This window comes from Monodon monoceros, unplaced genomic scaffold, assembly GCF_005190385.1.
Source record: "Monodon monoceros isolate NGI ecotype Baffin Bay Population unplaced genomic scaffold, NGI_Narwhal_1 Super_Scaffold_6, whole genome shotgun sequence".
Classification (NCBI taxonomy): domain Eukaryota; kingdom Metazoa; phylum Chordata; class Mammalia; order Artiodactyla; family Monodontidae; genus Monodon; species Monodon monoceros.
In genome coordinates, this window is record NW_021703783.1 from 38,868,483 (window position 1) to 38,891,674 (window position 23,192).

The 23,192-nt window shown below is 40.1% G+C and overlaps 1 protein-coding gene across 4 annotated transcripts in view; it reads left to right on the forward strand.

Annotated features, from left to right (window-relative positions):
• Positions 1–627: 627 nt before the first annotated feature.
• ATF1 (activating transcription factor 1) overlaps positions 628–23,192 on the forward strand; it is a 53,716-nt gene continuing 31,151 nt past the window's right edge. For 2 of the 4 annotated variants that reach the window (XR_003791083.1, XM_029205101.1), the window contains exons 1-2: positions 663–887; positions 7,607–7,705. Coding sequence is in view for 3 of the 4 variants with exons in the window: in XM_029205101.1 (XP_029060934.1) it covers positions 7,613–7,705 (93 nt within the window). In the remaining variant the exon portion in view is untranslated. Of the gene's footprint in view, positions 888–1,394; positions 1,603–7,606; positions 7,706–23,192 lie in introns of those variants that run through there. The other 2 variants (XM_029205103.1, XM_029205102.1) reach the window with 2 other exon arrangements.

A 23,192-nucleotide genomic window follows, 5' to 3' on the forward strand; every position in this document is an offset into this window, starting at 1 on the left:
TGTGATTTTATTTTACGACACTCGATAGTACGTAACTTTTTTCTAGTTTAAAAGCTGGGGTAAATCTGTGCTTCAGCGTGACACACTTAAATCCCACTAACACACTAACCCTACGAGTACCATGTGGGTGTGGCTTTTTAATCCTTTCATGTGTGTTGAAAGATAAAACTCTTAACGCAGATTTCCGGGATTAACATTAGTCTGGGTGGTAAGAAAAGCTGAGGACAAGCCTTCAAGCTTCAAGTCACTCTGTCTACAAGAGGCGGGCAGGTCAGGCGTGGGTCAAGGCCGGGTAGGACTACACCTCTAGGCCACAGCAAGTAGGGGCTGAGCGCGACGCCCCAACCGAAGAAAACTGCCCCACACCGAGCGGTCTCCTGACACCCCGAGCAGGTGCTGGCCTCCGAAAACACGTGTGGGAGTGGGGACAGAGCTCCTGAAGTAAAAAGGAACCGCAGGTAACTGTTACGCCCCGCTCTCGCCAGAATAACACCTCCGCGATACTAACTCGCCACCCCGGAGTGCCCCGGAACAAGATGGCGGCGCGTCACGTGCGCAACGCGGTGACGTAGGACGGCGGCTCGCAAGGAGGGACGGCCCTAACCTCACCCCCCACGCTAAGTTGCTCAGTTTTGCCCCCCTTCCCTCCCCCGCCCCCGGCCTGGTGTAGATCATGCCGCCAGTGGCGGCCCTGACTGCCGAGGAAACGGTAGCGTAGGACAGTTAGCTGTTACGTGACACTGATTCTCCCCGCCCCGCCTGACCCCCGAGAAAGAGGCACGTCCCCGCCAAGTGAGGGGGTGGGGAAGTGGGTAGTGAATTCGGATCCACCTGGGAGGGGGGAGTGGAAGTTCCCGCCCCGGTCAGCGGCGAGGCGGCAGCCACAGGTAAGCGGGGGGGCGGGGGTGGGACGGGCTCCCCTGTCCCCGGGCAAGGGGAGGGCGCGGGGGCGCGGCGCCGGCGGGGACGCCAAGCCGGGTTGCGCGCCTGGTGGGGGTCGCGCGGGGCGGCCAAGGTGGGGGAGGGGCGCGGAGGGCGCGCGGCGGAAGGGGGAGGGGCTGCCCGCGGTTCCGGTTCTCCTGCCTTGGCCCCCGGTGCCCGTTCAGTCGACGGTCTCCTCCTTCCTCCCTCTCGCCTGCTGCCCCCCCCAATGAAAAATAAACCGAAGACCTCCTGCCGCAGGGTGGCTTTCGCCTCTGAAGCCGCCGCTCTGTGGCCCAAGGCGAGCGCCCTCCGTCGAAGGTCTCGGGGTTGGGGCGGGAGCCGCGGGGAGGGCGGCGTGGCCTTGGCCTCCGCGCGTCTTCCGCCGAGCGCGGCCCGCGACCGGTTATCTCCGCCCGGGACCCCGCAGAGCGCGCCGGGCGCCCTCGGGGTGCGGGGCCCAGGACACTCGCCGTGTGGGCAGAGCCAGCCCTTATCCTCTGGGAGCTTCCTGTCGAGTGGGGAGACGTAGAATAATCACACACACCCTAAACAATCACGGAAAGGTGCAGCCGGCAGGCGAGGAAGGGGAGTGTGGAGTGACAGAGCTCGTCTGTTTACGCCCGGACAGACGATCAAACTGAGCAAACGTTCTCTTTGATTTTCTCCTGTATCACAAAAGTAAGCATGGTATTTCATAGCGTCAACTACGCCGTGGAGCGTCCCCCTTGATCTCTTTACAATTATTGTAGATGTTAATCACTAGTTGTTTTGTCAGCTTTTGAGGCGTAATGGGCTAAAATAGTCATTGGGAGCCTTTACGTTTCTGAGGCTTATTCAGCATAGATTTGGCAAGCATCTGTCAAACTGGCCTCGTTTGTGGTTAAGAGGTTGTACACTATGTTTGCTTATGTTCGCAAAATTCGTTTTATCCTGAAAATGTCATTACCAACAGAAATATGCAGTTTTATTAAAATGCTGTTTTTCCTATAGACTTTATAATATGCAGTTTACTCGGTGTCTCAATTAGAATCACTACTGTGTTGCTAAGACGAGTATGTTAGGTCTGTTATTTGCAGTTGTTCTTTAAGGTTCGGCTTCGTCTGTGCTACATCTGTGCAGTACTACTGTATCACCAGTAGGTGGTAGTACCTTCAAAAAATGCTTTTTTTTTTTCACATGTCATCCCGTTTATTTATACTAATGAATTTTCAGCTCTAAAGTAGGGTGTTGTGCCTGAATTTTCCTGTTCCTAAAGCTAGGCTGGAGTAATTGTCTAAAGATATTTTGTTAACCATTATTTCTATCAGTTTTAAGTAGGTAAACCCAACTAAACACATTGATTTATTCAGCAGTAGTTAAGTGCAAGGTATTATATTGGGAACAGGAAGTGGTCTTTGACTCCCTAGAGCTTGCATTCTGGTAGAGAGACAGAAAACAGGCCATTACTATACTGTGATAATAAGTGCCATGAAAGGTGGGAGAAGCATGTGCTGTGGGGATACAGCCAAAGCTCCTAGACCAGTCTAAAGGAGTCATGAAAGTTTGCCTGGAACTATAACTTACAGGAATAGGCCGCTTGAAGAGGAATAGTGTTTCTGGCAGATGGAATAGCATACGTGAAAGCCTGAAGATGAGAGAAAGCAGTGCAGGCACATTTGAAGATCTGAAACAAATTCAGTATGACTAATAGCAATTTTGAGGGGAGATTGTGAGTTAAGTTGTGGAAATGTTGAGCAAGAGACTTCTTGCCCGCAGGCTTCTACATCATCTGTAGGTGGAGAAACTTAAGACCCTCTTCATTCATCAGATGAGAAAACTGTATTTGTTGATGTTTACTATTTTACTGCATACGCGACAGTCTGCTGGGCACAGAGCATACATTCACAAGATAGAGGCCCTGTTCTTAGGCACCTTAAGACTGGGGAAAACAGACATGCCTATAAACACAGTTCAGAATGTTAAGTAACCTCATTAGAAATATCTGCAAGGCACAGTGGAACAAGCATTAAGGAAGGACCTAGAGCAGTTGGGAACATAATGCTTGGGATGAAACTTTGAAAATGAGTTTGCCAGGTGGACAAGTTGGGGATGTGAAGGTATTCTTGGAAGAGGGGCAGTGTGGAATGAAAGAACATGGATTTTGGCTTAAAACAGTTCTGGCTTCAGATCTTGCATTCACATCTTACTGTGAGATCCACAGAAATGGCAATTCCTTTGATCCTCAGTTTACACATCTCTAAAATAGGGAATCCAAAAACATAATAATAAAGAATCCAGGTGATGATATATAAAGAACTCTTAGTTTAGTGCCTAGCATATGTTCCTTTCTTAACAAGCTTTCTTAAAAGTGCCATGCCTTTACTTTAACATTCTTCATATGTCAGCAGGATCGCAGCCTGCTGTGATTTAGCTCCCCAAATTCATTCCCATTGATGGTACTTTTTTTTCTTCTTTCAGTCTGTTTATTTTATTCATTTGAAATCCAGTTCGATTCTTTTTTTTTTTTTTTGCCACGCTGTGTGGCTTGCAAGATTTTAGTTCCCCAAACAGGGATTGAACCCTGGGGCCACGGCGGTGAAAGCACCGAGTCCTAACCACTGGACTGCCAGGGAACTACCCCATTGATGGTACTTTTGAAGCTGTGTTTCACTGCCCACTTGTGATTCTGCCCAACTTGGGATTGTTTCATGTTAAGCTTCCATCTGCTGCCTGGGGCTTACTTTATTTTTACAGAAAATGTATGCATAAAATTCTGTGTTGAGCAAGTTTTTAACAGATTGTTAATCTTAACCTTAATTTTAGGAATAATAGCTTTAAAAAGTAAGCAAATAAAGGTTACATTCTGATAACATCACTAAAAAACTATGTATGTATTGTTAATAATGAGACGAAGGTATAAAGGCTGCTTTCATTTTGGAAAAAAAAACTTATTGGTTAATTCCTCTTTAAAAAAATCATAGAGGGCTTCCCTGGTGGCGCAATGGTTGAGAGTCCGCCTGCCGATGCAGGGGACGCGGGTTCGTGCCCCGGTCCGGGAAGATCCCACATGCCACGGAGCGGCTGGGCCCGTGAGCCATGGCCGCTGAGCCTGCGCGTCCGGAGCCTGTGCTCCGCAACGGGAGAGGCCACAACAGTGGGAGGCCCGAGTACCGCAAAAAAAAACCCCAGAAAATAGACTGTCTTCTTTTCTGTAGGAAATATAGTTGTAGTAATTGTCCAAAGTGTTATTTGCTGACTGTAGTGGCTTTTACTATGAAATGTCAGATGTTTTGTTGATGATGTTAGTTTCCATTAGTTATAAAATTTCTTAATAATATTCTTATGGGGGAAAATCAGTGAGTCACAGTGAAACAGAAAAGTATCATTTTCAGTAATTTAACAAGGTATTATAAAATCTTTTATAGTTTCTTTCAGTGCTTTAGCACTACATCTTTTTTCTTTTTTCTCTGCTCTATATTCTTATGTCTTCTGAAATGGAGTGTTTAAAAAGGCATTTTCAGTAGCGATAGTATGTAGAAAGTATAAAATTCCACCTTTGATGCTGTCTGTATGTTTAGTCTTTGGAATTACACTTCTCTTAGTGCAGATTAAAAATCACCGCACTCTTCCTAAAGAAGGGACTATATATAGCTTAAAAGCAGTTCAAGCAGTTCCCTTAAAAGCAGTTCAAACAAGGGAAACACTAGATGAACTTGTCAAAATTTAAAGTTTTAAAATCATAGTTACATCATACTGGAAACATTTGTATCAAAATGAAAGAAATAAAATGTATATGAAGAAATAATATAGGGTAATAAGGAAAACACAAGATCTGATAGATGGATGGACAAATAATATGAACAGAGAGCTCACATAACTAATAGAGAATTAAAGAAATGTAAAACAATGTACCATTTTCCATCTATCAGGTTACTCATGACTAAAAAATTCACTGGACTTCCCTGGCGGTCCAGCGGTTAAGACTTCACCTTCCAATGCAATGGGTGCAGGTTCGATCCCTGGTCAGGGACCTAAGATCCCACATACCTCGGGGCCAAAAAACCAAAACATAAGAAGCAATACTGTAACAAATTCAATAAAGACTTTAAAAAAAAAACCCTGAATTCTTAAAAAAAAAAAAAAAATTCCCATTGCTTTCTCATGTGCTTCTGGTGGACTATAATTCTTTCAGAAAACCTTAAATATTCATACTCCTTAACCAAGTAATTCTCATTTTTAGAATATATCCTATGGAAATAATTTTAATTACAGAAAAAGCTTTATATGCTAAACATATTAATCTCAGTATTGTTTTGTTTGGTAAAAAAATGTGAATTATGTACATTCACTGGATGGAATATTATGTAGCATTTAAATATTTTTCTATTTGAAACCTAGAAAATATTTGTGATAAATGAAAACAGGATACAAAATTGTATGTACAGTATGTTTATGATTTTTTAAAAGTTGTGGAAAGAGAAGACTGAAAATAAATTAGACAATATTATAATTAAGTTTTTATCATCCTTTTTCTTTCTGTTCTATATTTTCCATGTTAGAAAAAAAGGCTCATGACATATTTAGAGGGAAAAGCATTAGAAACACTTTATGTTTGAGGTGATTTTATACCTTTTCTCAATGGCTAAAAACAGTAGCATCAATCCAGAGTTAAGAATGAATTTATTTTCTGCTGTCCAAAACGGAAAAAAAAAAAGAGAAGAAAGAATATGCAGGCTTAAACTTCACAATTATTAAATTAATGATGCTAAGGGCTAAGTACCTAGTTGCCCCCTCTCTCTCTAAAAATTCTTTGAATTGTGGTAAAATACACATAAAATTTACTATCATAACCATTTTGAAGTATACAATTCAGTAGTGTTAAGTACATTACATTATTGTGGCGCCAATATACAGAACTTATTCATACCCATTAAACAACTACCCATCTCCCCTCCCTCCAGTCCCTATTAAGCACCATTCTACTGTTTCTATCAGTTTGACTACTAAGTACCTTAAATAAGTGAAAGCATTCAGAATTTGTCTTTTTGTGACTGGTTTATTTTACTTAACGTATGTCCACAAAGTTCATTCATGTTGTAGCATGTGTCACAATTTCCTTTCCTTTCTTTTTAAAGCTGAATAATATACCATTGTATGTGTATATCACATTTTGTTTATTCGTTCATCCACTGATGAATATTTGAGTTGCTTCCACCTTTTGGCTATTGTTAATAATTCTTCTATGCACATAGGTGTACGAATATCTCTGTAAGACCCTGCTTTCAATTCTTTTGGATATACACCCCAAAATGGGATTGCTGGATCGTATAGTAATTCTATCTTTAATTTTTGGGGTTACCACCATATTGTTCTCCATAGTGACCGCACCATTCTACACTCCCAACCAACAGTGCACAAATGTTTCAGTTTCTCCACATCGTTGCTAACACTTACTTTCTGGTTTTTTTAAAAAAAATATTAGCCATCCTAATGGGTGTGAGGTGATATCTTAATGTAGTTTTGATTTGCATTTCCCTAATAATTAGTGAAATTGAGCATCTTTTCATTTGTTTGCTGGCCGGCCCTCTCTCTTTTTATGTCTTTTCACATAATTAGAAAAACCTTAAATTCTACCCAAATCTTTTACCAGCCTCTTTCTAAGTAGTTCTCCTATTTGACATATTCCATCTCTCATAACCCATTTATTCTCATTCTTACCCAGCCTACATGTCCTGCAATTGATTATCTAGATCATCTAGATCTTCAGAAACTCCTTAGTTATGGTTTCATTTATTTATTTATTCTGTTCAACCTTTGCTCAATAAGTTCTCTATATTAAACTATGTATGCAATTAGAAACTGTTCCCTAGGGGACTTCCCTGGCAGTCCAGTGGTTAAGACTCCGCACTTCCACTGCAGGGGGCACAGGTTCAGTCCCTGGTCGGGAACTAAGATCCCACATGTTGCAGGCCAAAAAAAGAAAAGAAAAGAAAAACTGTTCCGTAGACTGTAGAAAAGAATGCTTGGGCTTCCCTGGTGGTTAAGAATCCGCCTGCCAACGCAACTAAACCCGTGCGCCACAACTACTGAGCCTGCGCTCTAGAGCCTGTGCTCCGCAACAAGAGAAGCCACCACAATGAGAAGCCCGCGCACCGCAACGAAGAGTAGCACCCGCTTGCTGCAACTAGAGAAAGCCCGCACGCAGCAACGAAGACCCAAGAAAGCCAAAAATAAATTAAAAAAAAAAAATTTATTTTAATTTAAAGGAAAAAAAAAAGAAAAGAATGCTTGTGTTCCTGCACAGAAGACTATCTTATGTATACCATTTATTAAATTTAAACATGTTCATGTGGATCAAAATTCAAAAAATTTAAAGGAAAATCTCTTTTCTCTCTCTGTACCGTAGCTACCAATTCTTTTCCGTGGAGGTAACCAAGTTACCAATTTTTAAGCAACTATAGAGTATACTATCCATATTCTGTAGCACTTTTTATTTTCCATTTTAAAAGCTCTTATCATAGGTCACTACACACCCAGAGCAAAGGTGTGAAAACATGAGTCTGGATAATTGAGCTCAGCCCTTAGTATAGAAAAGCCTGTTTTGTTCCTCTTAAAAAGTATGCATATTAAGAAAAGAAATGTCTTAAGATTTTTTGAAAATGAAGTTAGAAAGCATCTTTTAACTTTTTTTTTCCCCTTACAGTTGATTATGGAAGATTCTCACAAGAATAACGCTTCAGAGACAGCACCTCAGTCTGGTTCAACAGTTCAGGGAGCTCATATTTCTCATATTCCTCAACAGGTAAGGCAGGAACCAGCCAAAACATTGAGCCAGTTAGGAATATTTGTTATGCAGATTAAGCTGTTGTTGCAGATCACCAATTACTAACGTTCAAAAAAAGAACCAAGCAAAAGAGAAAAAAAAACCTGTAAAATGTTGAAATGTATGGAAGGAAGGAATTATCTGATTTAAATATCTTGTCAAGATCATTCAGTTTTATTTTCTGTTACAGCATATTTAGTGTTTTAACATGTATATACTTCTCAAAACTTGGGGAGGTAGAGTTTATTTTATGCGGTACATGATTATTTTAGGTTTTTTTTCAGACTAATTTTGTTGCTGCATAAGACAAATGAAAAATTATTTGGCCCTTTGGGCTGACTTGAAATAGAGACTAATAGTTTCAGGAGGCAAACCATCTTCAATTCAACAGATGTATTGTGGATATAAAGGAAATCTTTTTGCTGAACTGGAAAATAGGCATATTCATTAGAGAATTTAAATTGACAGACATGCATATTGCGGAACTGGTGATATTTTTAAAATTTCAAATTGTCTGATCCATGCACCTGACCCACTTCAGGGAAAACAACTGAAACTATGTATTGCCAGTGACAGGATTTGAACTTTCAAGTAAAAATTAGAATTTTGGATAACTTGTATTCACCATCATGAACTTGACAGCTTCCCAGTAGCTACCAACTTTTTCGTTACAAAATTGTGTTACAAAATCATGCATGGTATAAGATCCATTCAGAATGCAAGATACACCAATGGATTTTAATGTTAACAGAATACACAGAGTTCAAATTGTACATTGCAGACAACCTTTAAGAAACTACAACCTGTCAAGTTTTAATGTGGTTTCAAAGGAGAATATCCATAGTTATCTGGAAAAACAATTAAAACACCCCCCCCTTTTCTGACTACATACCTGAGTGAGGCCAGACTTTCTTCATATACCTCAACAAAACCACATATGGCAAATATTTAATGTAGAAGCAGATAAGAGAATTCAACTGTTTTCTATTAACTCAAACATTAAGGAGATTTGCAGAAGTGTAAAACAGTGTCATTTCTGTCACGAATTTGGGGGGGTATATTTAGTCATATTAGTGAAAATATATCATTTATGTTAACATGTAATGGATTTATGATTGTTGTTTTTATTTTTTTATTTTTTATAAATTTATTTATTTTATTTTTGGCTGTGTTGGGTCTTTGTTGCTGTGCGCGGGCTTTCTCCAGTTGCTGTTTTTAAATGAACTGTTAAATAGTTTTAGATTTTCTGTTTAAATTTTAAATGTAAGTATTAGATTAAAAACTGACATAAATGAAATTTCTTTGGGGTCCTTAGTAATTTTTAAGAGTATAAAAGGGTCTTGAGATGAAAAAGTTAGAGAACCAAGCAACTAAAGGATTAATCCTTCAAGCTTGATGTATCCTTCTCTGTTATTTGGCTATATCTGTGAAGAATAATGATATCTTCCCTAGATGGTACTGGAAAAACAATGATAGAGTCTTTCATTTACCTTCTGTTAATAGGGCCCTTCACAGAAATGTTTTAATTCAGTTGGCTTACTTACACATTTCAGTTATGTTGGTTAGATGTGAATGTTTTCCAGGTTTCCTCAGAAGCATATTTACAGAGATAGAATAAGTACATTTCTAGGCGGTAAATAATTTTATAGTGATTTTTAAAAATAATGTCACTGACTTGCTATCCAAATTCTTGTGGCTTGACTGCTTTATTAGACGCTAACTTCTGTAAGGAAGAAGTATCTAATAACAGTAATATTTATTCAGTCATTCAGTATAAGGTGGGGATATAACAGTGAACAAAAGTTTCAGCTCTCATGGAACATACATTCTAGTGTTGGGGAGAATAAAATGTATCAGTTCGTAATATGTGCTGTGGAGGCTGATAAAGCAGGGTAGGAGGAATAGGGGGTTGTTGATGGGGATGGGGACTTGCCTTTTTATGTAAGGTGGTCTGAGAAGTCGTATCTGTGGAAATACCTCTTCAATTATATGGACCAACAGCTGTAAACTCTGAGACTGATATGTGCTTGGCATGGTTAAGGAACAGCAGGGCAGCCAGTGTGGTAGGAGAGGGATGAATGAGGGGAGAGGGATACAAGATGAGGCAGAGAGGTTTGGGATGGCAGGGGAGAGTGCCAGATAATGTAGGCCTTGTATGCCACTGTAAGATTTCTGGCTTTTAATCTGGGTGAGATAAGGAACCTTGGGAGTGGTTTTTGAGTAAAAACCTGATTTGACTGATATTTTACAGAGAAAGCACTTTGATATTTTAATAGGATTCCTCTGGCTGCTTTGTAGAGTGGAAGTAGGAAAACCAGTTAGGAGGCTGTTACATTGATTGTGCATGAGACAGTAGTGGCTTGGACCAAGGTGGTATTAGTGGTGGTGGTGAGATAAAGTTAGATTCTGGATATAATTTGGTTGTGAAGCCAACAGTGTTTGCTTTTAAAAAAAAAAAAAAATTATTTATTTATTTGGTTTCACCGGGTCTTAGTTGTGGCAGGTGGGTTCTTTAGTTGTGGCATGCGAACTCTTAGTTGCACCATGCATGTGGGATGATCTAGTTCCCTGACAAGGGATCGAACCTGTGTCCCCTGCATTGGGAGCACAGAGTCTTATCCACTGCACCACGAAGGAAGTCCCCCAGTGTTTGCTTTTGGATTGGATGTAGGTGTAGAGGGAAAAAGGAGTCAAGATTGACTCTACAGTTCTTGACTTGAATAACAGTAAGAATGGAGTTGCTGTTTACTGAGATGGACAACACTGGCATATTTTTTTTTTTCTTTTTGGGGAGATGTTGGCAATCAGGAATTTAGCTTTTGGGCATGTTAAATTTATGATACTATTTGTTTTCTTTGCTGCAAAACAAATTACCACAAATTTAGTGGCTTAAAACAATACAACACACATTTATTATCCTAAAATTTCTCTTAGTTGGGTTCTGTGCTTCAGAGTTTCACAAGCTGCAATCAAGATGTTGGCTAGGGCTGGCTTATCTGGAGACTAGAATGGAGAAGAATTCACTTCTAAGCTCACTCAGGTTGTTGGCAGAATTCATTTTATTGCAGCTGTAGGACTGAGAACTTTAATTTTTTTAGCTGGAGGCCACCCTCAGCTCTTAGAGGTCGCCTGCAATTCGCTGCCACCTGGCCCTCTCCAGTAAGTAGTTCACAGCATGGCAGCCTGCTACTTTAAGTTCAGCAGGAGAGTGAGAGTGAGTCTGCTGACAAGACAGAGTCTTATATAATATAATCAAGGGAATGATAGCCCATTCCTTAGCCATAAAATGTGACATAATCACAGCGATGACGTCCCATCATCTTTGCCTTATTCTGTTGGTTAGAAGCAAGCCACAGATCCGTCCCACACTCAAGGGGAGAGGATTACACAAAGACATGAACACCAGAAGGTGGGGACCATAGGGGCCACCTTAGAATTTGTCTGCCAAACCATACAAGTACATTTGTCCAATAGATAGTTGGATATATATGGTCTGGAGTCCAGGGGAGAGGTCCAGACTGGAAATGTAAATTTAGGCATTGTAGATATATAGGTGGTATTTAAACTCATTGGGTGATTTCTGGCTTCCATTTAGGACGTAGAAAGCTGGAAAGCATATTGCTCCCACTGTAAAACAAGAGTAAGCCATAATATACAAAAATCATAACTTCTTTCAACACAATTAGTAGTGGCATGTGGGCATGGCTCACCCGTAGCAGTAGCAGAGCACAGGAAGAAGGCAGGGCTGTCATACAGGGGGAAATAAGAATTTAGCTAAATTGAGGCTTCGCCGGTGGCACAGTGGTTAAGAATCCACCTGCCAATGCAGGGGACACGGGTTCGAGCCCTGGTCCGGGAAGATCCCACATGCCGCAGAGCAACTAAGCCTGTGTGCCACAACTACTGAGCCTGCGCTATAGAGCCCGAGAGCCACAACTACTGGAGCCCACGCACCTAGAGCCCATGTTCCACAACAAGAGAAGCTACCGCAATGAGAAGCCTGCACACCATAATGAAGAGTAGCCCCCGCTCACCGCAACTAGAAAAAGTCTGTGGGCAGCAACGAAGACCCAATGCAGCCAAGAATAAAAATAAATAAAGTAGATACAACATTAAAGAAATTAAAAATGGTCAAAAAAAGAGAAGAATTTAGCTAAATTTTTATTGAATTGCTAAAGTCTAAGTGTAGGCTAGTATGAGAACATAGAACCCTTGGGAGCTGCAGACACAGGGTAGGTAACACCCACTCCAGGGATCCCCAAGAGTTGCTCATGAGAAAGATTAGGGGAAGCAAGGGAGACAAGAGAAAGCCTCTCTAGGTGGTACAGGCCTGCCTGGACCCTTCTTCCCTGTGGAAAAGAGCTTTAAGCCACTGGGGGAAGGGAATAAACCCCATTTTCCAGTGTGGGTAGAAGTGAAAAGAAAAAGAAAATCCATAAACCCTGAGGGAAGGGCAGAAAACTTTCCTGGGTTCAGACCATTAGTTTTCCTACTACTTGGAGAAAGCCCTACCTCCTGAGACTGAGACTAGGCCGGGATAACAGAGCAACTTCTCTGTCTCCCCTCAGCTCCTCCAGCAAGTAAAGCAATAGCAGTTTATCCCTGGGGATGGCTAAGAGTATGGAGAAACACTCTGGGTCAGGTGCACAGAGAAAGCCTAAAGCTGAGGGTGGAGCAGGATCACTGAGAAAAACCCTCTGGCAAACCAGGCCCCACCCTAAGCAGAAGGTCACACTAGAGGAATTTAGAGCCGGTAGTGTACTTAAGGTAATCATAACAAAACCCAAACCCTGCTCAATTCCTGAATAGATTGACTCATCCCTCCCCCAGCCACCACCTGCACTAAAAGCCTAGTAGAAGAAGTAGTGAAGAACTACCACGCCATTTTTAGGCATGAATACTGTTTCCTCAGTCTCTACTATCTTACTACACATGATGTCCATCATTCAGGCAAAAATTATGAAGCACATACAAAAAAGCAAGGAAATAATCACCCACTGTCAGAAGTAAAAATGATCAGTAGACTCAGGATGACTCAGTTGTTAGAAGTATCAGATAGTGAATTTAAAATAATAATAATATATTAAAGGCTGTAGTGGAAAAAGTGGACAACATGTATGAACGGGAGGTAAATTTCAGCAGAGGAATAGAAACTGTATGAAAGAGTCAAATGGAAATGCTAGAAATAAAAATTGTGACATAGATGAATTATGTTTTTGGGCTTATTAGTAGGTTTGACACAGCTGAGGAAAGAATCAGTGAACTTGAAGATAGGCCAACAAAAATTATCCAAACTGAAAAAAGAAAAAAAAGTGGGGAGAAAAACAGAACAGAGCATCTGAGAGCTGTGGGACAATATCTAAATATTTAACATAAGTGTAATTAAAGTCATGGGACTACATGACATTACTGGGGGTGAGTGTAGTCAGAGATGAGGTCAATGGATTTGACTCTGGGACTTTCCAACATTTGGGGGTTGGGGAGATTGAAGAGGGATGGCCAAAGGAGTAAAAAGAAAATCAAGAGAAATGGGGATCATGGAAATTAGGAATGAGGTGATGATCAACTATGTAAAATGCTGCTGATAGGTCAAATGAAGAGTAACAGTAACTATTATATAGTCTATCTTCATTATTCAAGGATTTTTTTTTTTTTTTTTGGCCGCACCTTGTGGCATGCAGGATCCTAGTTCCCCGACCAGGGATCAAACTTGCACCCCCTGCAGTGGAAATGTGCAGTCTTAACCACTGGACTGCCAGGGAAGTCCCTCAAGGATTCTGTATTTGCAAATTCACCTACTTGATAAAATTCATTTGTAACCCCAAAATCAGTATGCACTCTTGTGGTCATTAGTGGACATGTGTGGAGGAGTGAAAAATTTGAGTCACTTTCTCAGTTGAGCTCGAACAATGCAATACTCTGTCTTACAATTTTAGGTCTCATACTATAAACAATTCTCCTTTTTGTGGTCTAGTTAGTGCTGTGTTTTTCACATTATTGTGCTTTTTGTTGGTGATGTTGCTGTTTAAAATGGCCTCTAAGCATAGTGCTTAAGTGTTAAGTGCAAGAAGGCTGTGATGTACCTTATGTAGAAAATACATGTGTTAGATAAGTTTCATTCAGGTGTGACTTGTAGTGCTGTTGGCCATAAGTTCAATGTTAATGAATTAACAGTACTATATTCCAGACTACCAAAATAAAGCTAATATTGCAATAAAACAAGTCACACAAATTTTTTGTTTTCCACTACATATAAAAGTTATGTTTATACTATATTGTAGTCTATTAAAATGTGCCATAGGGCTTCCCTGGTGGTGTAGTGGTTGAGAATCTGCCTGCCAATGCAGGGGACACGGGTTCGAGCCCTGGTCTGGGAAGATCCCACATGCCGCGGAGCAGCTAGGCCCGTGAGCCACAACTACTGAGCCTGCGCGTCTGGAGCTTGTGCTCCGCAACAAGAGAGGCCACGACAGTGAGAGGCCTGCACACCACGATGAAGAGTGGCCCCCCCGCTTGCCACAACTAGAGAAAGCCCTTGCACAGAAACGAAGACCCAACACAGCAATCAATCAATAAATTAAAAAAATGTGCCACAGCATTCTGTCTAAACAATGTACATACTTTAATTAGAAAATACTTTATTGCTGGAATTCCCTGGTGGTCCAGCTTTCACTGCTGAGGGCCTGGGTTCAATACCTGGTCAGGGAACTAAGATCCCACAAGCCATGCGGCCAAGGGAAAAAAAAAACCTTTATTCCTAAAAAGTGCTAACTTTCTGTGCCTTCAGTGAGACTTGCTCTAAGCAAGATTGCCACGGACCTTCAATTTGTAAAAAATGCAGTATCTGCAAAGCACAATAAAGTGAAGTGCAATAAAACAAGGTATGCCTGTATTAAATAAGGTGTCTTTAAACAGAAACACACTTAAAACAAGGTTATACGTTAACTGGTTGATGAAAATATTGTGCCCAGAGGCTTGCAGCAACCTAACCCTGTATTTCCCCTAGGAACAATGGTTCAGCATTTGCTAATTCAGTGTACATGGCAGCTTCATATAACATAACCACAAATAACAAGAGTTGACTGTATTTGGCAACATGGAGTTCATTGACAACCTTGACAAGAATTGTTTTCAGTCGAAGTGGGGATAAAAATCTAATTAGATCTAAGAGAACATGGGAAAAAGAAAAGAGGGGAGAAAATGAGTAGAGAGGAGTTTTGCTGCAAAGGGATCTACAAAATGAAGTGCTGGAGGGGGTTTTATAAGTCATGGAAGTTTTATTTTTATTATTACTTTTTATGATGGGAGGAATTAACAGCCTGTCTGTATACCAGTGGGAGTGATGCAATAATATTTGATGACACAGGACATATAGAAAGGACAATCTGGGATGATGTCCTTCAGGAGAGGCGGGGATGAGCATTAGTCTGCAAGTGGAAAATTTATTTTACATGAGCATAGGTACCTCATTCATAATAAGAAAGCAATCAAATACAGGTTAGGTAGGTAGATTGGGGATGAGATACCCTGAAAGTTTTCTTTTGATAGCTTCTTTGTTTTTCAGTCAGATAAAATGTTTTGAGAACGTAAGTGGACTAGGGATATATAGTAGGATTGTTGGAGAGCATTAACAGTCCACTTGAGGTTACTGATCACGAATGTAAAGTGTGACCATGAAGTTCAGTTGTGTGTCTTTCTCCAGTCAGATTCAGGTACTTGCATACAGGTTACAGGCGTAGAGTATGTGAGTTAACAGTTTGCTGTTTAGTCCAGAGACTACAGCAAAGCAAAAAAAGACAAGGACATTGAAGGTTATGTGATACAGTGATTATAATGCTGGACCATGAAATTTAAGCTGTATAAGGAAGAAGTGGGGACTTGATGGGGTCAAGAGCAGGGAAAAGATAGTAGACTCGATGGATTATAAGTTCCTGTGGAGTCCAAGAACTTGAGAGTCCAAATAGTAGAGGTGTAGTGAGTTGGCAGTAGGTGGTACTCAGAGAGAGGGATACTTGAATTTGAGATTATAGGAGGGGTTATTGGTAATGATAAGGTTTAGGTAAGTAGTTCTCAACTGGAGTGGTACTGCTTCCCCACTGAGATGCCTAGAAATATGTAGGGGGGTAGGGATGGTGGTTGCCACTGGCATTTAATGGGCAATTTAGAGATGCTAAATGTTTTTCATTGAGCAGGATGTTCCTGCACGTGGAAGAATTGTCCTGCCCCAAATGCCTGTTTAGAAACCCTGTAGGGTATGACAATGGGAGTGGGTGGCCAAGAAGGGTAGAAGACAGGGCTTTGGAGGAGAGGAATCAAAAACTGGCCCAGACATGGAAGGATACTGGATGTTGCATACTGAAATCACCACAAATTATATCAGGAATAGTATTGGAGAGAATAGAGTGATCCTGGGGCTAAAGTCTTAAAGAAATGAGGGGACATGACTGCCACAAGGACAGTCTACTGCTCTGAGCCTCAAAGTTGGGAGTTTTCAGGTAGAACTTGGGACAGTGGCCTGGAAGTAGCAATGAAGAGCAAAGGAAATACCCACTCTGTCTGTAGGCTCATGGTATGAGTGCAGGAGAGAGGCAGTGTTCTCCAGAGGAGAGCAGAGGTTCAATTATGGCAAGAAGGTGAAGGGGAGGGACTCAGTACTTGATGAATTTCATTTAATTGCAAAGTATATATAGATTGAGAGGCAACCTTGCTTAAGACCTGGTCTGAATCCTGGTTTTGTCACTTAGTGACTCTGGAACATTGACTAAGTCACTTAACTTATTTATTAAATCACTTTTTAAAAAAAATTCGTTTTATTTATTTATTTTTGGCTGCGTTGGGTCTTCGTTGCTGCACACAGGCTTTTCCCTAGTTGCGGCGATTGGGGGCTACTCTTCCTTGCGGTGCACAGGCTTCTTATTACGGTGGCTTCTCTTGTTGCAGAATATGGGCTCTAGGTGTGTGGGCTTCAGTAGTCGTGGCACATGGGCTCAGTAGTTGCAGCTCGTAGGCTCTAGAACGCAGGCTCAGTAGTTGTGGTGCACGAGGCATGTGGGATCTTCTCAGACCAGGGATCGAACCAGTGTCCCCTACATTGGCAGGTGGATTCTTAACCACTGCGCCACCAGGGAAGTCCCCACTTATTTAGACTTGATGTTCAGCATCTGGAAATAAAGGCATCAGACTTGGTGATCTGTAAAGTCTTTTCCAGCTCCTAACTTTCAGTAATTCTCATACCGTAGAGAAACTTGTGTACTTTAACTATGTGTGAATGGGGAGAACAATGTTGATAGTAATAGGTAACATTTATTGAGTATCCACTGTGTGCCAAGTGTATTGTAAGCATTTTACATGTTTTAATGCCTTCAAACCTCTTACCAACCTACTGTGCTTTTCTAATCCCCATTTTAGAGGTCACACAACTAGTAAGGCTAGAGACATGATTTGAATTCCAGCAGTTTGACTTCTCTTACAGCTTGGGTTTCCTGAGAAGCAGACAGTGCGATGGACATTAGCATGCAGGAGGTTTATTAGGAGGTCCTCTTGGGATTGCCACCTGTGGAAGGGAAAGAAAGGAATAGAGGAAGCAGGATTGAACAGAGGGAAAAGTTGGACTTTGATTCGGTCTCAGTGAAGACCTCAACTGACCCTATAGGGAGATTAGAAGCTGAGATAGCTCTTCAGAATTGGGGTAAGGGACCAGCCAGGCCTTTATATTCCTGCATGCACCAGGCATTGGATCTTGACTGACCCGGGAAGGGGTATGTGTGACCTCAGGCAGAGTGACTCTCATCAGACAGGGCAATTCCAAAGAGGGCTGACAACTGAACACTGTCAGCAGCTGTCTTCCAGCAGCTGGGGAATAAGTCTTTTACCAGAGAAAAGGGGATCTCTGGCTGTTGCATCATGGTGTCCACTACAACTGCAGACTTTATAATCACCACAGTCCTTTGTTGCCTCCAGGCAGTGGATGATGATAAATGAGGATAATTTAAGAAATTAACAAATAGGCTTGGCTCCAGAACACTTTTAAAACAGATTGATTTTCATTCCATTCATATTTTTGACATGAGAATTTAGCCCAAGGGTTTGTCCAGGGATAAGCTAAGAATGTGTGTGCACGCCTGCGCACCAGTGTTTTTGGTAATCCTTTCTTACCTGGTGATTATCTATCTAATGTTTTGGATGTGCTTGGTCATATTGATTTTACTTTTTAGAAAAGAAAGATTTTTCTATAGAGAGTTAGAAATCTAGGTGAATTTATTTCGATGTTTCCAGTATGAATCGTATGGGGAATAGAAGAATAATTTTTCTTTTTCATTTGCTTAATAGGGTCTTTCACAGAGCTAAAGGTTTTAAATTTTGATTAGGTCCAATTTATAAATTTTTCCTTTTATGGATTGTGCTGATGTTATCTAAGAGCTCTTTGCCTAGAACTAAATTTCAAAGATTTTTTTTCCCTGTTTCTTCCTAAAAGTTTTATGTTTTACATTTAAGTCCACAATTCATTTTAAGGTATTTTTTGTATAGATTTGAGGGGTTTTGTTATGTATGTACAATTGCTACAGCACCATTTGTTGAAAAGAGTATCTCTCCTCCACTGAATTGCTTTTGCACCTTTGTCAGAATCATTTGGGCGTATTTGTCTGTTTCTGAGTTTTCTGTTATGTTCCATTGATCTATATGTCTGTCCCTCTGTCAGTGCCACACTGTCTTACCATGTTATAGTAAGCCCTAACATCAGGAAGATGATTCCTCACATTTTATTCTTCTTTTTCAAAATTGTTTTGGCTATTTTAGGTCTTCTTCCTTTCCATATAAATTTTGGAATAAGCTTGTCTATGTCTGCAAACCTGTAGATCAGTTTGGGGAAAACTGACATCTTGTTGACTCTTCCAGTCCTCAAATATAGTAAATCTTTCCAGTTATTCAATCTCCTTTGATTTCTTTCCATAGCATATTGTCATTTTCAACATACAGATCCCATACATGTTTTGTTAGACTTACACCTAAGTATTTCATTTTCTTTGGAGCAGTTGTAAATAATATTGCATATTTTCTTTGGAGCTATTGTAGATGATATTGTATTAATTTTGATTTCACTTGTTTGTTGTAAGGACATAGAAATGCAGTTGATTTTTGTTTATTGATCTTGTACCTTGCAACATTGCTGAACTCTCTTATTAGTTCTAGGAGGGATGATTTGGGGGGTTTTGTTTGTTTTTAATATTCCTTAGGATTTTTTATGTATAGTCGTGTCATCTGCAAATAGAGTTGGTTTTATTTCTTTTCCAATCTGTATGCATTTTCTTTCTTTTTCTTGCCTTATTGCACTAGCTAGAACTTCCAGAATTATCTTGAATAAAGTGGTGAAAATGGACATCCTTTCATTGTTCCCAGTTTCAAAGGGAAAGCATTCATTCTTTCATCATTAAACCTGACATTAGCTGTAAGTCTTGTATAGATGCTCTTTGTGAGATTGAGGAAGTTCCCTTCTATTCCTAGTTTTCTGAGAGGTTTTTTGTTTTTTTATTTTTCCCATGAAATGATGTTAGATTATCAGATGCTTTTTCTGTATCAGTTGGTGTGATCATATGATTTTATAACTGGAAGTTTGTACCTCTTGATCCCCTTCACCTATTTTGCCCAACCTTTCATTCCCCTCCCTGTGGCAGACCTGTTTGTTCTCCTCTATGAGTCTGTATCTTTTGTTTGTTCATTTTATTTGTTTTTATAGATTCCACATATAAGTAAAATCATATAGTATTTGTTTTTCTCTGTCTCACTTCACTTAGCATAATACCCTCTAGATCCATCCACGTTGTTGCAAATGGCAAGATTTCATTCTTTTTTGTGGCTAATATTCCTGTGTGTGTGTGTGTGTGTGTGTGTGTGTGTACACGTACGTACCTCATCTTCTTTATCCATTCATCTATCGAAGGACACTTAGGTTGCTTCCATATCTTGGCTGTTGTAAATAATGCTGCCATCAACATAGGGGTGCATATTTCTTTTTGAACTAGTGTTTTTGTTCTTTTTGGGTAAATACCCAGAAGTGGAATTGCTGGGCCATATGGTAGTCCTATTTTTAATTTTTTGAGGAACCTCCATACTGCTTTCCATTGTGTTTGTACCAATTTACATTCTCAACAACAGTGCATGAGGGTTTCTCCTTTCCTTACATCCTTGCCAACACTTGTTATTTGTTGTCTTTTTGATGATAGCTATTCTGATAGATGTGAGGTGATATCTCATTGTGGTTTTGGTTTGCATCTCCCTAATGATTAGTGATATTGAGCATCTTTTCATGTGTCTGTTGGCGATCCTGTATGTCTTTTTGGGGAAATGTCTATTCTGGTCTTCTGCCTATTTTAAAATTTGGATTGTTTGGGTTTTTTTTGGTATTGAGTTGTATGAGTTCTTATATATTTTGGATATTAACTCCTTATTGGATATATCATTTGCAAATATCTTCTCCCATTTAGTAGGTTGCCTTTTTTTTTTAGTTAATTTATTTATTTTTGGCTGCACTGGGTCTTCATTGCTGCATGCAGGATTTCTTTAGTTGTGGATAGTGGGGGGCTACTCTTCGTTGTGGTGCATGGGCTTCTCATTGCAGTGGCTTCTCTTGCTGTGGAGCACAGGCTCTAGGCACACGGGCTTCAGTAGTTGTGCATGCAGGCTCAGTAGTTGTGGCTCACAGGCTTTAGAGCTCAGGTTCAGTAGTTGTGGCACACTGGCTTAGTTGCTCCACAGCATGTGGGATCTTCCCAGACCAGGGCTTGAACCCGTGTCCCCTGCATTGGCAGGTGGATTCTTAACCACTGTGCACCAGGGAAGTCCGGCCTTTTTGTTTTGATGATATTGTCTTTTGCTGTGCAAAAGTATTTAAGTTTGATGAAGTACCATTTATTTATTTTTGCTTTTGTTGCCCGTGCCTGAGGAGACAGATCCAAAAAACTATTACGAAGACCAGTGTCAAAGAGTTTACTGTCTCTTTTCCTCTAGGAGTTTTATGGTTTCAGATCTTGCACTTAGGTCTAATCTGTTTTTTTATTTTTGTATATGGTGTAAGAAAGTGGTTCACTTGCATTCTTTCATTTTGAAAGCAGATTAAGAGTTATGAACAGCTTAGATTTTCTCTTCATCTATCCATTTATTTTGCAGACAGTGTGAAATGAGATATTTTGTTATAATGGAATGACTCTTAGCTTGAGAAAGTATGAGAAAATGTATTTATAAGGAATAGCTAATTTCTTCAGTGGGATGTGAGAGTAGATATAATTTACAAATATCATGCTATAATAAAAATTTTACCTATAGTAGACATTAGATACATCACAGTTATTATAATAACTGTGTCTGTAGTGTTAATAATACTCTGGACTTGGCCTATGGAACTATTAGATTACAGCCCCAAATTACAGAAAGTAATGACTGAACTAATAGACCAAAAGGTTCTTAATTTTAAGTTAATCAGTATATATGGAGGGGTTTAACATGAGAGGTCTCACTTAACAGTCTGTGGTAAGAGATGAATGTTCCGCAGAATATAGAGTGAATGTTCTAATCTACAACTGAAGTATAGTACGTAGTAGCAAAATAGTATTGTAATGTGTTGATAGACTTAGTGAGGTCACTGAAAATGTCTGAATGTTGGAAACCCAAGAGGTCTTGAGTATACATGAGCTTTTTCAAAGCAAATATGAGTACACACAGTAGCATTCTCTGTTGATGAAGGAGGTTTTTGTGGTAAAAGGACTAAGAAGAACGATTAAACCTTAGAAGAAACTTTGGTACATTATATCACATACAACTATTTGGAGGAAGCATGACCAGCAAGTTTCTATCATTAAGGGTAATAAGACTCCAACTTTGGTGAATTTGTTAAAAAAAATACTGAGTTTCAGGAAATTCCCTGGCAGTCCAGTGGTTAGGACTCTGCGCTTCCACTGCAGGGGGCATGGGTTCAATCCCTGGTCGGGGAACTAAGATCCCACATGCCATGTAGTGCAGCCAAAAAAAAAAAAAGAAAACTGAGTTTGTATCTCAGAATTTTCATACTAAGTGCATTTTTCTAAGTAATGATATAATTTTGAGTACTTTTTTTCTTTTTGGCTGTGCCATACAGCTTGCAGGATCTTAGTTCCCCAACCAGGGATTGAACCCAGGCCCCGGCAGTGAAAACACCGAGTCCTAGTCACTGGACTGCCAGGGAATTCCCTGTTTTTCTCTTGAGAAGCAATTTTGTGGTTTCTTGATATCTCTTCCCATGAAATAATAGAATGTGTGTGATTTTGGTCATAAAATTAATAAATTAGAAACTAATTTGCAATACAACTTTGCTATCATAGAATCTGTGATAAATTTTTTAAAATGTTTACTGTGCTCTTGAAAAGAAGGTATATTCTGCATTTAGATGCAGAGTTCTGTGTATTTATTAGTTCAGCTTTGTTGGTCATGTTATTAAATATTCTGCATCTTTATCACTTTTTGTCTGTTTGTTCTATGACTAATTTGAGAGCATTGCATTAATCTTCCATTATAATTGTGGACTGATTTTGCCTAGTGGTCCTTCAATTTATGCTGTGTGATTGAAAGTGTGCTATGAGGCTATGTTATTAAATGAATGCAGATTTTATGTATTTATTTTTAAAGAGTTCTACTGGGTTTGGTTTTGTTTGTTTGTTTGTTTTTTGGCTGTGTTGGGTCTTTGTTGCTGCGGACGGGCTTTCTCTAGTTGTGGCAAGCAAGGGCCACTCTTCATTGCGGTGCGCATGCTTATTGCGGTGGCTTCTCTTGTTGTGGAGCACAGGCTCTAGTCTCATGGGCTTCAGTAGTTGCAGCACACGGGCTTAGTTGCTCCACGGCATGTGGGATCTTCCCAGACCAGGGCTCGAACCTGCGTCCCCTGCATTGGCAGGCGGATTCTTAACCCCTGCGCCACCAGGGAAGTCCCTAGATTTTAAAATTGTATATTCCTGGAGAATTGTCCCTTTTGTGTCTTTATTTCTAGAAATGCTTTTTACTTTAGAGTCTAATTTGATACTAATTTGGCTTTAATTTAGTATGTTAATGGCATCTTTTTTTCCTGTGCTTTTATTTTCAAACTTTGTGTCCTTAGGTTATGTTTTAGGTGTATCTCTTGTTAACAGTATATAACTAGATTTAAAAAAAAAAAAAAGATCTAGTTTCCTAGACTTTTTTCCCCTCAGTTTTTAGATATTGTGAATTGTGCTTAGTGTACACACTTGTACATGTCTCTGCTGCCCATGAATTGGTCATAGGATATGCAAATGTTCAGTTATAGTAGATACTGCCAACAATTTTATAAACTTACACCAATTTACAACACCACCAGAAGTATATGAGAGCACTGTTGATACATTTAAGTACCCGAAATTGGTATTGTGAGTTTCTTTAAGTTGTAACCATTCTGATGAATGTGTTGCAGTATCTCATTGTGGTT